Source organism: Tupaia chinensis, unplaced genomic scaffold, assembly GCF_000334495.1.
Source record: "Tupaia chinensis unplaced genomic scaffold, TupChi_1.0 Scaffold000037_20, whole genome shotgun sequence".
NCBI classification, from domain to species: domain Eukaryota; kingdom Metazoa; phylum Chordata; class Mammalia; order Scandentia; family Tupaiidae; genus Tupaia; species Tupaia belangeri.
Window position 1 is genome coordinate 2,043,823 of NW_006159479.1, and position 16,124 is coordinate 2,059,946.

The following is a 16,124-nucleotide window of genomic DNA, read 5'->3' on the forward strand; positions in this document are numbered from 1 at the left end:
GGATCTTGGGCATGGACGCATACACGCCCGACGTGAATTTTAAGCCACTGGGTCCTGAACTCGAACCATGGGAGTCCAACGACATAGCCATTATGCCAATGGCTGGTCCCAAGCTTCCTCATTTTTCAGAGATTAGGGCAGATCCTGGCCTATGCATGTCTCCACCGTCAGTCACATCTCCTCTAGGAGGTTATGTAAATCCTCAGTGTTTATTCCAGCAATGCTCATTGTCAGCTGGGACTGTGACCTCCATGTATGGATCCTTTCTGTCCCACTTACCTAAAGCTCCTTCCATAGAACAGAGTTTTTAAAAAAAATAAATAATAATACCCCGTAGCGCCTCTTACAGTTTTGAGCTAAGCTCACATATTTCTCAGGTGAATGAACTCCCAGCAGTGACTAATCAGTTGGCATGCCTGACACACCTTTAGCGCTCGGCAGTTTTCAGACCATATCTGCTATCAATATGTTTCTATGGAGCAGATCCTCTATTACTCCTTTCATTTTCTTAAAGAGAAAAGTGAATGGAAAACGAGTTGCTCAAAGTGGCACAGATGTTCACTGAGTACCAGGACCTGAACTCGGCCCCAGGAATTCTGATTACAATCTTGTGCTCTTTCCATTATGACAGCAGTTCCCAAACTCATTGGATCATCAGAATCTCCTGTGAAGCTGCTTATCAAACCATAGTGGCGGGCCCTACTCCAGACCTACTAAATTGTTCTTAGGAGGCTCAGCCATCTGTACTGTCAACATGTTGTCCCATAGATGATTCTGCTGCCTGTCACCCACCACCTCCCTAGGGCTCCCACATCAGCTCTGACATGATACACCTGTCTATGATGGCAACAGTGACAGCAAGTGACGTTAGAGGCTGACCCAACACAGAAAATCCTATTTTCCATTAGTAACCCCCTGATCTGTAGAGTTAATTTACACCTTCCAGGACCCTCTTTCTATAGAATATTGCTGGATTAATAGCTCAACTTCTAGAAATCCTGAGGTTAAAAACAGATATACCATTCATCAACCCCAAGGAAGAAAGGTCAGGAAAGTTTGACAACCACACTTAGGAGGCCTCAGAAAGGCTGTTGAAAGGCCTCTGAGCTGAGAATAGGGACTCAGCCCTCCTTAACAGCCTGGTTTCAAACCAGCTGGACCCCAACTAATTGGCTATGTCTGGAAAGGGTGCTTGTATTGTCAGGACTCTGTAAAGCAAGGGGCAAGGGCCCTGACAATTATGTGACCACAAACCCATCCAAGAATTACCCATCAAGGGGATTGCATACGGTGGGAAAGTTCTTCCTGTTTGGAAGAGTGAGTAAAATTTGGAGGGAATCAGCAACCCCCAAGCAGGCTAACCTCTGAACTAGGTCAGGAGGGAGACCCTCACCACTGAAGTTCTCCAGAGAAACAATTAGGAGTTGGCTTCAAAAGTTCCCTAAGCTGACTTAACCTGCTGCAAACCCAACAAGCAGACACCCTCAGACTATAATTTATAAGGAGGGGGTCACCTCCAGAGAGGCCCCTGGGCTACTTGCCTAAGCGCTGTTTGTGAGTCAGTCTGGAAACCATTACTATAATCGTAGCGAGAATCAGGAGACAAGTCGAAATCCTAAAAACACATTAACAGGGGCCTGACGAAATGCCAGAAGAGTCTGCCAGCAGGGACAGCTGGAAGGCCAATTTTTTAGTCAATACTGAAAGGTGGTTGCTTAAATATCTAAGTCAACACACACTGATTTCTCTCTGGCTCAATACACCCGTTTAATTGCACTAGGGAATCTCCTTACTGACACTTCCAACACCCAAATACAGAGTTGAGTGAAAGAAAAGTGTGTTACTGAAGTGCAAATGAGGTTCTGGGTATAGCCTGCAGGCCTCAGTCCTGCTGAGTTTCCTATGGCCCAGGCAGAAAGTGGCTGGGCAGGGATAGAATGGAGCCTCCTTTTTCAAGGTGAGAGGAGGGATGAGCAACCTCAGCTGGCCATCAGAGAGATGCCTTTGTGGTGTCTTCCTTGCCACTTTGCTACCTGGGCTGCCAAGGCTCTGAGATGTTCTCTGTCAGGAGCAGAGGACAGGGAGGGAGGTAAAAGAACATCTGCTTCCCATACCTGGGAGCTGAGTGGTATGAAAAATCACACAACGCAGAGTTATCATGTTTGGCAACCAAGTGACACATATGATCAGTGAGGTAAGTCTTGAACTTCCTCTCAACTGCCTACAGACTGGGAGCAGGTGGTTCTCCAAGTTAGCAATATCCTTCAACCTAATCTCCAGAGTCCTGGCAGCTCTTGGCTACTGATGAAGATGCTTCTCCACATTGATGCCCACAGAGGAGCCAGATAGAACAACCCAGGGGTTGGTAGCCAATGTGGGCTGACCTTCTAGTGGTAGGTCACCTACCTCAGCTACCTTCACCTACCTCTAGCTAAGCATGATGGATCAGCCCTAGCTGGGCCTGAAAATCCATGACAGCTGGTCTCTGTACCATGATAAAAAGGCAGGTCCCATGAGCAGGTGACATGAATCCTACAAGGCTAAATTCTGTGTCTGATGTCAACCATCAGAGGTAAAGAAGAAGCCCATGTCAGTGGTAAACTCAAACTCAAACACCTAGGGAAGGTATAAAAGCAATATTGATTTGGTAGCTCTGGGTTTGGTTAACTTTGGGTCCGAAGTCCCAGATGACTGTGTGCTCATTTCTATAAGCCTCTGGTACACACCAGAACAAATAAACTGTGCTTCATCAATACTCTTGCTAATCAAACTAAGCAATCAAGAAGTCTGTTCAGAGGGGATCCCAAGAATACAGAGAAACATGGCTAGCCATCATGAAGCCAGGAATCCAAGCACAGAAGCCTACCACTTGGGAAATCTATGGACTCGTCTCAGTCTGTTACTCAAAGAGACTATATGGATGCAGTCTGCCCAAGACAAACAAGCCTGAAATGAAGATCAAGTTATATTTCTCCTACTTATGAGTAATGGGACTTATGTAGATTTCATAACCTTTTTGAACTTCAAGTTTCTTTCTGCTGTATAGGGAGTGGTAATTGACTATTATATAAAATGAAATAATATAGGTAAAGTGCCCAGACTAAGCAGTTGCCCACTAAATATCAGCTCTCTACCCTTTCATTTTTTCTCCCCAAACTGAGGTGACCTCACTTCGTCCTTCTCTAGTCTTTAGGGTTGGATGTTTGTCTGTCCAGCAAAGCAACAGTTAGAAGAGTACTGAATCAGGGGACCTGCTGAGAGATTTCTGCCTCCTGCCTCTGAACAAGACACCAGGCCTCACCAACCCCATTGGTTCCCCTGTGGAGGGTCCCTCATGCCGCAGAAGCTTTAAAAATGAATTTGTTCACCTTCTCAGAATATAGACTTTAGACCTCCCCTTCTGAGCTATTTATGGAACAGTCACTTAGAAAGTCAAATGGCAGAGACCTTGGAGCCCTGGCAGTTGCTTACTTCACTCAGGCTTTATGCTCATACCTTTTGCATGTAGATAAGTAGTTCAAGGCCAAGACTGTTCAAGGAGGCTGCCCATCTCTCTGACCTATCCTGTACGGCTTTCTTCCTCTTCCAGAATTCCCCATCCACGCACTGTGAACCTGCCAAGCTTGTGTCTGCCTTAGGGCATAGCACTGTTGTCTGGAAGTCCCTATCATGGCCACATGGTGGCTCTTTCCCGTTATCCAAGTCTCAATCATCATCAGAGGTAAAGTGGACAAAAAGATGACAGGGTTACACTTTATGGTCGTGTCAATGCCACAAGGTCTCTACAGAGCACCAGATGATGGGAAAAGTTGAGAAAGCCTCAAGTGCTCTTTAGCAGGAGGGGACACCTGACCATGATGTCCAAAGAAACTTCATTTTGTGGGTATGTGGAGATCAGTAGGATCTTTCAGATGAGGACTTCTGGGGTAAAGGGAAGTCAGAACAAAAGTTTATTGAAAATACAGCAAACAAGAAGTCAGAAGCAACCTGCCCTGGGACCCCAGACTCCACTCTGGCTCTTCCCCACCCACATGAAACCCCCCCCCAAATCTGCATATTCTCTTCCCATGTAGCACAGAGCTGGGGCAACTGAGACCAGTCCTGTTATACTCACTATCCACTGCGTCACTACTGGGGAGCAGCTGCCAACTGTCCGGGTACCTCATGACGGCAACGGTTCTCCTGTCTTGGTTGCCTTGAGTACCTGCTTCTACAAAAAAAAGTGCAAGAGGAAGGAAAACTGAGAAGGGACACACACTTCAAGAGTGGCTGAGGTGGGGGACTTTCTTTGATGCCTCTGAACATTAGCAGACCTTGGATGTCTCCTTCCAGGCAGTGTCTGGAAGGATGGTGAAAGACAGGACGGAGGCTCCCACTGTTAAATATCATGCCAGAGAAGCTCAGGGGCATTTAATGCATCTAAGGCACACATCACCTAGGAGACGAGCCAAAGCACCTGCTTTTAGGAACAAGGGGAGAGAAGGAGGAAGGTCTGAGGAAGCACTCTCCTGGTGCTTGCTTTCTTGTTCCTTTGCCTCCTTGGTGTCTTCAGGTCAGTGTGGGGTGGAGGCTGCCATGCCCCAGGGCAAATGACACTGCTGAGCTCCTGCTCTCTACACTGCTTTGGTTTGAGATCTAGTTCTTTCATTGTTGTTGTTTAGGTTTACTTATTTATTTCTTCCAGGAGCAAGAGAGACAAATGGAGAACAAGAGAGAGAGACAGACAGCATCCCCAATAGGTTCTTGGAGCCATGATCCATCCCTAGCCTTAGCCAACCCTGAATCATGGGTGCACGTGTGCCTGGCACACTCAGGGAGGTCTTCAGATGCGAACCCAGAATCTTCTGGGTCAGCCTTGTAGAACATGGCATTTACTACTGTGTCACCATCCACACCATCCCCCAAGACCCCAGTTCTTAATGCTGGCTGCACATTAGAACCATCAGAAATTTGTTCCCCAACCTCAGCTCTTCCCCATGTCACTCCAAAAGCCAGTGTGTGTGTACCATGGAAGTAAACTGAGGGAAGAGGCAACTTGAAGAGAATATGAGCTCGTATAATAGTCTTTCCATGTCCCCTCCTCCATTACTGGCTTTGAGAGACTCTGTCATGCTGTATAAAGATGGCAGTGGTCATTGGGAGAAAACAGTTTGGGTTTCTGGAGGTTAAGAGGGTTCCTGAAGGGAACCAGCAGTTAGCGTAATGGCTATGTCGCTGGACTCCCACGTAGTCAACCGCGGTTCGCGTCTCGGACTCGGTGGCTTAAATCTCACGCCGGGCGCGTGTGCGTGCGTGCCCAAGATCCCGAGAGGAGAATGGAGGAGAAGGGATTGCGGCATGACCATCCCCCCTGGGGGGTGATTTCTCGCTTTCTGTCTCTATGTCTCTCTCTGTCTGTCTGGCGAGCACACGCGCCCTATAGCGAAAACCTCTCAAAAAAAAAAAACAACAAAAAACTGGTAGAGCTCTTGTCTCCTCTTCTCTTTCTCTTTCTGCCTTTCTCTGTTTTTTAATTTTTTTAAATTTTTAGAATTTATTTATTTATTTATTTGCTTTAGGGTGTGTGTGCTCACCAGAGAGACAGAGAGACAGAGAGACAGAAAGCGAGAAACCACCCCCAGGGGGGATGGCCACACCACAATCCTCCCTTATCTTCCATTCTCCTCTCGGGATCTTGGGCACCCAGGCACACATGCCCAGCGTGAGTTTTAAGCCTCTGGGTTCGGGACGCAAACTGTGGCCCACTACGTGGGAGCACAAAGGAGAAACCACTCAAAAAAAAAAAAACAAAAAAAAAAAAAAAAACAAAAAAGAGGGTTCCTGAAGAAGTAGTGTCTGCCCGGGGTTTACCCTGAGAGTTTCTGGCCTTCCTGTCCTGCCGGAGACCCCAGTGCTGGCTACAGGGGAGATGAGGGCACCAAGAGACACACACTCTCCCTAGAGTCATATGGTTGACGTTCACAGCAGAAAATCTAAGGTTGCTGAGGAAAGAAGCAAGAGAAATATATAAAAGTTAAAAAAAAAAAAAGAAAAGAAAAGAAAAGAAAAAGCCAGATCTTCCCTTCTTGGGACCACATAGATGGCTATGTGATTTCTCTGCAGGAGGTTCCTGGTCAAGGGATTAGGGTTGAGAGCTGATTTCACTCGGAGGAAAAGGTACCCTTTTTCCTCTATTGTAAGTCATGCTTGGGTCCTTTCTACCTCACATTCCACAAAGGCATGCATAGAGACACTGTTTAGGGTCTGCAGAAGGGGCAGACTGTGCCCCCTACCTTTTCACACCCTTTCTCCCTCTTTTCCTCAGATACATATCAAGATTTTTCTTCTGAAGAACCCTTACTCATTTTCTACTCTGTCTCTATTATCCTAGCTTAGAACTGAATGTAGGATAGATTCTATGAGTCAGGCTCTGTTCCAGAATACTGCTTCTCAAACTGGAAAGCTTGGGAAGCCCTTGCAGGTGAGCAGGAGAAAGCAGGGAAGGATCTGTAAAAAATTCTGCCTGCCCTGCTGCTGAAACCTCCAGTCCTGTCTTCCTCCCTCCCACAATCACGTCATAACATCCCCCTTCTCCCTTTACTTAGCCCATTTCTGACAACAAAGAAGAAAAAGAAAAGAATAAGAAGGAGGAGAAGGAGGAGAGGGAGGAGAAGGAGTAGAAGGAGAAGGAGAAGAAGGAGAAGAAGAAGGAGAGGAGGAGAAGGAAGAAGAAGAAGAAAAAGAAGAATAAGAAGAAAAGAAATTTGTTTGCCCCTCTCTGGGAACCCTCTGTACTGTCTCCACATGTTAGTGGAGGGGAGGGGCTTATATTGATAGATGAGGTACTCAGAACCTAGCAATTCAAGGGCCCATAACACTTACGAGGGTTACTCTTGGTCTTTAAAGGCCAAAGGTCTTTCTTACTTTTTATTTAGATCTTTTTATCTCAATGTCTCTAACAGTAAAATGTGGCCAAAGATAACCACAGCACCCAGGGATACAGAGGTGAGCTGGTAATGGAATGAAAGCATTATGAAAGCAATTTTACAAGTTCTTCAAATTACCATGTCTTTATTGGAACAGCCCCATTAAAAAAAAAAATACCATAATACCTGTGTCCCAAAGAGACACCCTGTATCTCTTAGCTATGTAAATAGGGATCCTCTGCATTTAAAGGTTTTCCTTTATGGGCCCTTGGAGCAGCTGAAGATTAGCTCCTGTCAGAATGAATTTATTTCCTTCTCCAGTTTACTTCAGAGGTTAGGAAGCTTTGCCTTCTGCTACTGGGCTTCCCCTTCAGGTCAGCAGTTCCCTGTTAATGAGACTGTAGCAACAGAGCCCTGGGTTTGTGGGGTGGAATGAGTCAGGTTTGCAGCTGATGGACATCCTATTGTTGGAGGTGTTTTTTGAGGTACCATGAGCCAAACACTGATCCCTAGTCCAACTAGCATTGTTTTATTTTACCCTAAGCTCCTAGCCACTTGCCATTCCTTGAATTGTTTGAGTCACAAATTTTGTTATTCTTCCCAGTTTTGAAAGTCAAAAGAACAGGAAAGCAGAAGCTTCCAGTGTATGAGGAAAGCCTCTTCTGCAGACTCCTCTGTGCCTGAGGGGCACAGGGAGTACTCTGAAGTCATCTTCAGCTACAGAAGTATATGATGGGATATCTCCTTTCTGAGACAGAGGAGAACCTTTGAAACTAATGCTTGTGGAACCCTTTAGCTGGGTCTACCAGGCTAGCTCAAGGAACATCATAATATCTGGGATGCAACAGAAGAAAAGAAAGAGGAGGAGGAGAAGGAAGGAGAAGAAAAAAAAGAAGAAGGAAGAGAAGGAGGAGGAAGGAAGAAAAAGGAAGAGGAGAAGAAGGAGAAAAGAAGTTTGGCTAAGAAAAGGCCTGATGGAACACTGAGAGCCAGCCAAGGGAGGTGACCATGAATTTGAAACATCACAAGATGGTGTTTAGAGCAAGATGGTTGAGGTGATCAGTGGTGGTGGTTGTGGCTATTTCTGTTGATTCTGTAGACCCAAGGACCACAGCAAACACATCTAAAGTGGTTAGTAGAAAAAATATCCCACACTAATGATGAGATTTCTCTTTTCTGCTTACCTTCGTGGTCAAGTGGAATTTTAGTTCTTCCCATGATCTCATCCTCTGTCACATTCAGATTCTGGATCAGAAAGTATGTGGTCATTTTTCCTTTACCTTTCACTTCAATTTCACCCCTCTCAATGATTTCAAACCCTTGATTTTCCAAGGCTCTGCACAGAGGTGGAAAAATGTGCCAGATATCAATGATCTATAATGCAAGAGTTCGCTACAATACCAAGGGTGATGTACAAGGAGAATTCCAGGACTTAGGATGCACAAAAATGAGGAGGGAGGTTCTAAGATATCAGCCAGGACTCGCTGAGAGGGACATAGGCAGAGGAGAAGGAAAACATGAAGGTAGACACTCAAGCCGGGTAACAAAGCCAAGGGTGCTCCTCCCCAAGCACCTGATACACCCCACAGTTGTCATCATACACACCTAACTACCCAAGCTGTCTCCACTATGACTTCTGGGTGCCAATGAACTGAAGAAGAGTATAGGGAAGGGACCATGACAAGAGACAGACCTATGGGATAATGTAAAATGTTTACTTGTTTGTTTACTTACTGATAGCTAAGTATTGTTATAGAAAAAACAAAGAATCATGCAGACTAGCAATATCTCAAATTCATGGTCACCTCCTTTGGCTGGCTCTCAGGGCTCCATCAGACCTTCCCTTGGCCTTTGCCAGTTTCATAGGGAATTCAGACCCTCACAAAATTCTCCTTGCCCCTCACCACCACTTGTCACCTGCCTCCTTCACTCTCAAGCTGCAGACTCTGCCACCTACTTCATGACTTAATTCATTTGCAATATCATGATCATGACAGGAAGAGCCTACAGTTTTCATCTTGTTGATCCCATCTCATTGCTTCCTCCCACTGTCTCAGAAGATGGGACATCTTTGTGTTTAGTGACACCACATCCACTTCCTTTCTCACCTCTGCTGGGCCTGGCTCCATCAGCTACCTCTCTCTTATCTTCAGCTCCCTCTCTATTTATATCATCCCTTCTACCTACCAGCATGCTAAAGAGAAGAAAATGACTTCACACTCCCTAGCTCCTGTTTTCATCCCATACAAATTCTCTCTTCCTTTTATCCTTTGACTTATTACCCACTGTCTATCCCTACCATCCTACTACAAAAACTTTTGATAATGTCCCAAAAGTCTCTGGTAAACATTTTTCAGTCAAAATGCTGTGATACAAAACTATCATAAAAAAAAAAAAATGTTCTCAGTCTTAGTGTACCAGGCATAGATGAAACATAAATGAAGTTCATGTGTAGACTTGGGCCCCATCCCCAAGGTGACTCATTATTTATATGCAAATACTTCAAAACCTGGAAAAAATTTAAAAAACACTTCTAGTTCCAATCATTTTGGACAAGGGATACTCAACCTGTCACAGAGATTAGTAACGAAAGAGCAGAAACTTAGTATCTGGACCCCTAGGTTATATCTATGCTCTTCTTTCTAATCCCCCTGAGACCTGAAGCATGTTATTAACCTCTTTGTGTCTTTTTTTCCTCACTGTAAATAATTATATATCTTTATATAAATGTTGCAAAATAAATGAATTAACAAATATTTAGAAATCTGGCACAGAATGTAGCCTATTGTAAGTGCCCAAAAATGTGTAAGCATTGTTTTTTGCATATCTTTATTTCTGTATACATTTTAGTTTAAAAAGTTAAACTAGGCCAGCAGATGACATAGTGGTTACATCGCTGGACTCCTACATGGTCAACTATGGTTCAAGTCCTGGACCCCGTGGCTTGAAACTTATGATGGGCAAGTGTGCATGCATGCCCAAGATCTTGGGAGGAGAATGGAAGAGAAGCAATTGCAGCATGACCATTCTCCCAGGGGGTGACTTCTCACTTCCCCTCTCACTGTCTCTGTTTCTCTCTGGCAAACTCATGCATCGTACCGGGAAAACTTCCTTAAAAAAAAAAAAAAAACACACACACACACACAAAACTGAATTTTCTTTTTCCACTAGACTAAGGGTCAGCAAACTTTTTCTATAAAAGACCAGATAGTAAGTACTCTAAGCTTTGTGGACCATATAAGCTCTGTTATAATGACTCAACTCTGCCATCAGTCATAAGCAATATGTGAATAGAAGAGTGTGACTAGGTTCCAATAAAACTTTATTTACAAACAATAAGTAGCAGATGATTTGATCTGTGGGTTATAATTTGATATTCTCAGCACTAAACTATACTCCCCTTGAGAGTAAAAACTTTGTTATAGTAAAGGCTCAACAATTTTATTTTTTTTCATGGACATCAAAAAGTTCAAGGAAAAATTGAAATTAAAGTTCAAGTTTATTTGGGTGCAAGCAAATTTTGAAATCTATGCATACCATTTTTCATAAAACACATTTTCCACTAAGTGTTTGAAGATCTCAAGTCTGTTTTGGGTGGCACAATGTCTTCTGTAAGCCAGGAGGCATGGGAGAAAAAAAAATGGGTTTCCTCCTCTACCCTATTCCATGGCTGTGTACATTTTAGAAAGAAGGAAATACAAAAGAAGGTATGAATACATGAATGGCTACCTGTAGGCTGTGGGGCTGAGGTGCACTTTGTTGGGAAGCCCATGACTTTCCATCCTAGAGGCCGTGTTCACAGTGTCCCCAAACAAGCAGTACCGGGGCATCTTGTCTCCCACGACACCTGCTAAGACTGGTCCAGTATGGATTCCCACTCTGATCTGTACAGAGAAAATCTTACTGAAGAGAGATCATCTAATACTTTCACTTTTTTTTTTTTTTAGAGAGGTTTTTGCTATAGGGCACAGATGCTCGCCAGAGAGACAGAGAGAAAGAGAGAAATCACTTCCCAGGGGGGATGGCCACCCTCCCCCCCCATACTCCTCTCTGGAGCTGGGGTACACACACACACACACACACACACACACACACGCACATATGCCCATTGTGAGTTCAAGCCAACCTGGTCTGGGACTTGAACCACCCTGGTCTGGGACTTGAACTACATGGGAGTCCAGTCACATAGCCATTACGCCAACTGCTGGTCCCCTAATACTTTCACTTCTAAATTAAGGTACAATTTACATGAAAATACAGATATTTTAAAGTGTTTAGCTCCACAAGTTTTGATAAGTGCATATTGCCCTGAAACCAATATCCAAAATAAAATGTAGAGTAGTTCCATTACTTTGCAAAATTATTTTGTGCCCTTTCCCAGTTTAGCTATCTCTCCACCATCTCCCAAACAGAGATAGCCAATTTATTTCTTTTACCAAAGGTTAATCTACCTCTTTAAGAATATCACATGGGACCAGCAGTTAGCGTAATGGCTATGTCGCTGGACTCCCACATAGTCGACCACGGTTTGCGTCCCAGACCCGGTGGCTTAAAACTCGCGCTGGGTGCGTGTGCCTGTGTGCCCAAGATCCCGAGAGGAGAATGGAGGAGAAGGGATTGCAGCGTGACCATCCCTCTCCGGGGGGTGATTTTGTCTCTATGTCTCTGTCTGTCTGGCTGGCAAGCACATGCACCCTATAGCGAAAACCTCTCTCAAAAAAAAAAAAAAGAATATCACATAAATAACACCATAGCATATACTTTTTATTTCTGGCTTCACTTAATCAACATAATGGGTTTGAGATTCATCCATATTGTCGTATGTGTCAATAGTTTATTATTTTTATCACTGAATCATAGTCTAAGACTACATGTCATTTCGTTTTCATAAACATGTAGATTATTTTCAGTTTGGAGCTATGTAACTAAGGCTTCTAAAAACACTTCTGGTCTGATATTTTTGTAGATATGTTTTCATTCCTCTAAGGGAAGTGCTTAGAAGTGGAATTTCTCAGAGTCACAAGGTAGATGAATACCTAATTTTATACAAACAAAACAAAACCAAAAAATGCCCAAAGTTGTATACCATTTTACTTTCCTATTACCAATGTGACACTTCCAATTGCTCCAAATTTTCATCATCATTTGGTCTTCTAGAGGGTGCGAAATGATATCTTGTCATGGTTTTAATTTGCATTAAGACAGTAGCTAGCGATGCTAAGTACATTTTAATGCATATATTATTCATGCACATATTTTCTTTTGTGAAAAGTCTGTTTAAGATTTTTGCTCATTTAAAAAATTGAGGGCCAGCCAGCAGGTGGTGTGATGGTTAAGGTGCTGGACTCCCACATGGTTGACTACAGTTCAAGCCCTGAACTTGGTAGCTTAAAAATCACACCAGGCGCATGTGCGTGTTTGCCTAAAATCCCAAGAGGAGAATGGAGGAGAAGGGTTTGCTGTGTAGCCATCACGCTGGAGGCTGATTTCTCACTTTCTTTCATTCTCTGACTCTCTCAGGTGAGTGCACATGCCCTGTGGCCCCCCAAAAAACCTTAAGACAATTAGGCTGTTCATCTTTTATTGTTAATGTGTCTGAGAGTTCAATATATAGATTTGAATATGTAAGATACATGTATGACAAATATTTTTCTCAGTCTATAAGTTTGTATATTCATTTTCTCTTATAAGATGAAACTTAATTTGACCTTGATAAACTCATTTATTAGATCTTGTAATTTTCTATAGTTTGTATAAGATTTTTTAGGTGCACAGTTATTTGGCCTGCGAATAAAAATCATTCTACTTATTCCTTTCCAATCTTTATGTTTTATATTTCTTTTCCTTGCCTTATTTCACTGGATAGACCTCTTAGTATACTTTGAGTAGAAATGGTTGACTTTGTATTTATCCTGCTTGGGTTTGCTAAGCTCTTACATATATGGGTTGATATCCTTTATTAATATTGAAAATTCTCAATCATTGTCTCTTTAAATATTTCTTCTGACCTATTCTGACTTTATTCTCCTTCTAGGACTCCAGTTACATGTGCAGGAGTCCATTTGATATTGCTCTATAGACCTAGGGAACTATTTTCCACTTTAAAAAAATTTTTTAGAGAGAGATTTTTGCTATAGCGTTCCAGCACTCACCAGAGAGACAGAGAAACAAAAAGTGAAAAATCACCCCCCTACCCAGGGGGATGGCAATCTCTTCTCCATTACACTCAGGATTTGGGGCATGCATGCACACTCACCCAGTATGAGTTTCAAGCCTCTGAGTCTGGGACTCAAACTGCAGTCAACTACGTGGGAGTCCAGCAACATAACCATTATGCAATCTGCTGGCTTTTCAGAGAGTTATTTTATTTAGCTTTATTTATTTTTATTCATTTATTTTAACTTGACCAGAGAGGGAGAGAGAGAGAGAGAGAAAGAAAGTGAGAAAGCAAGCCACTGGGTTTTGGACTCAAATCATGGTTGGCCATGTGGGAGTCCAGTGTCCTTAACCAACCATCATGCCACCTGCTGGCTCCCACATTTTTTTTTAATTGTTAAATTGTTTTGCTAGAGGACATGTGTGCTTGCCAGAGACAGAAGGAAAGCAAGAATGCACCCCTCGTGGGGCATGGTCACGTTGTAATCCCTTCTCCTCTCTTTTCTTTTGGGATTTTAAGCACATATGCAAAGACCTAGCATATGTCTCAGGTGACTGGGTCCAGGACTCAAACTGCATAGTTGGCCAGGTAGAATCAGGCTGCTTTAACCATCAGGCCATGGAGCTGGCCTGGTTCTTTATTTATTTATTTATTTATTCATTCATTCATTCATTCATTCATATTCTGTTTATTCTTGGTGTTCCAATTTGGGTACTTTCTATTTATATCTTTAGATTCCCTGATTCGTCCCTCTACTGTGTCTAGACTCTGTTATGCCCATAAAATTGAATTCTCTATTTCTGCTTTCTGATATTGCCTTTCATTTCTATTAGAGATATGGATAGAGATAAAAGTAGAGTTACAGATGAGTTAGAGATAAAGACAAATTATTTCCCATGTTCACACTTGCTTTTCTCTCTCTTTTTTCTTCTTTTTTCTTTTGGAGAGGTTTTTTTGCTATAGGGCGCGTGCATTCTCCAGACAGACAGACAGAGACATAGAGACAGAAAGCAAGAAATCACCCCCCAGGGGGGATGGTCATGCTGCAGTCCCTTCACCTCTATTCTCCTCTCGGGATCTTGGGCACGCACGCACACGCTCCCGGCGTGAGTTTTAAGCCACTGGGTCCAGGATGCGAACCGCGGTCGACTACGTGGGAGTCCAGTGACATAGCCATTACACTAACTGCTGGTTCCCGCTTTTCTCTTTTTTTTAACAGCTCCCTTTAAAATATTTATCAAAGTTATTTTAAAGACTTTGTTTGATAATTCCAACATCTCAACCATCTCTGAATCTGTTTTTATTAACTATTTCCTCTATTGCTTTTTCACTATACTGTCATTTTCTTGTTTCTTTTTACATCTCATATTTCCTGTTTATTTATTTATAGAGGCATTTTTGCTATAGGGCTTGTGTGCTCACCAGAGGGACAGAGAGACAGAAAGCAAGAAATCCCTCCCAGAGGGGATGGCCACACCACAATCCTTTCTCCTCCACCCACCTCTCGGGATTTTGAGTGCTTGCACACATACATGCCTGGCATGAGTTTCAAGTCTCTGGATCCAGGACTTGAGCTGCAGTTGACTACATGGGAGTCCAATAATGTAACCATTATGCCATCTGTTAGTCTCTGCCCCTCATATTTCTAATTATGTGTATTGTATACAAAAGAAGTATGTAACATTTATTCCTCAGAGAAAGTCATAGTCCTTCTATCAGACTGCTAGAGTGAAGAGTAAATGAATTTAATATGTATTTGAATTGGGTCTAGACTTTTTTCCATAGATATTGCTAGATTCCATGAAACACTGGCTTCAAGTATTATGATGACTGGATCTGAATTATGAGAGATTTTCTGATTTACAGTCTAATGGTGAGATTTTCAGGGATCTCTCTGCTCTTCAATCCCACTGTGGCTCTCCATACCTTAGAAGATTTCTTTCTGTCATTCTTTTTTGCCTTTAGACTTGAAAGGGTCTTGTAATGCCCTTGGTGAAGGTCAAGAGAATTTCAGAAGTATCTCACTCCTTCAGTTACTCTTTTTAATTTTTTTAGAGAGATTTTTGCTATAGGGAGTGTACGCTCACCAGAGAGACAGGGAGAGACAGAGAGATGGAAAGTGAGAGATCACCTTCCCAGGGAAGATGACTATGCTGCTATCCTTTCTCTATTCTCCTTTCGGGGCTTTGGGCACTTGTGCACATGTGCCCAGTGTGAGTTTTATGCCACTGTGTCCAGGACTCGAACTGTGGTCGACTATGTGGGAGTCCAGCAATGTAACCATTATGCCATCTGCTGGTCCTTTCAGTTCTCAAGAGCCACTGCCTTGCATATGGAGAAGGACCCACAGGCCTCAGAGAGCAAAGGTCTTTCAGTTGTCCTTTTATGTCCCTAACTTTTGGTCAAAGAACACCCTGCACTTGGTTAAGTCCTATAAGAAAGTGCTGGTGAACAGACATGAACTCTGTGTCTAGGGTTTTCAAAATTATGACCTATTATTCCAGCTTTCATGTGGCCATTAAAGGTTCACTAAAATTCAGATTGGCTTCTCTGACCTGTGGTGGATTACTTAGGATGTTCTACCAGGAATGAATGCAATTATAAATTTTTTTTTCTTGTTTTTGGCTTTTTTTTTTTTTTGGAGAGGTTTTTGCTATAGGGCGCGTGCACTCGCCAGACAGACAGAGAGAGTCAGAGAGATAGAAAGCGAGAAATCACCCCCCAGGGGGGATGGCCATGCCGCAATCCCTTCTCCTCCATTCTCCTCTTGAGATCTTGGGCACACACGCACACGTGCCCGGCATGAGTTTTAAGCCACCGGGTCTGGGATGCAAACCATGGTCGACTACATGGGAGTCCAGCGACATAGCCATTACGCTAACTGCTGGTCCCAATATTATTTTTTTCTTGAAAGGGCTTGTCACTTTTTCAATTCAGCTCATTCATATTTCTTTGCTCTCCTGTAGAACTTTTTTTTTTTTTCTTTTAAATTAAGACTACTAGCATAGGGGGACCAGCAGTTAGTGTAATGGCTATGTTGCTGGACTCCCATGTAGTTAACT

General features: G+C 43.2%; 1 protein-coding gene across 1 annotated transcript in view; it reads right to left on the reverse strand.

Moving 5' to 3' along the window:
* Positions 1–16,124, reverse strand: part of LOC102485635 (guanylate cyclase soluble subunit beta-2) — an 84,082-nt gene that overhangs the window by 7,091 nt on the left and 60,867 nt on the right. The window contains exons 14-18 of the mRNA XM_027772135.1: positions 10,635–10,789; positions 8,090–8,241; positions 4,111–4,210; positions 2,034–2,121; positions 1,542–1,615 (exon numbers count right to left, since the gene is read on the reverse strand). Of these exons, the coding sequence (XP_027627936.1) occupies positions 1,542–1,615; positions 2,034–2,121; positions 4,111–4,210; positions 8,090–8,241; positions 10,635–10,789 (569 nt within the window). The remainder of the gene's footprint in view (positions 1–1,541; positions 1,616–2,033; positions 2,122–4,110; positions 4,211–8,089; positions 8,242–10,634; positions 10,790–16,124) is intronic.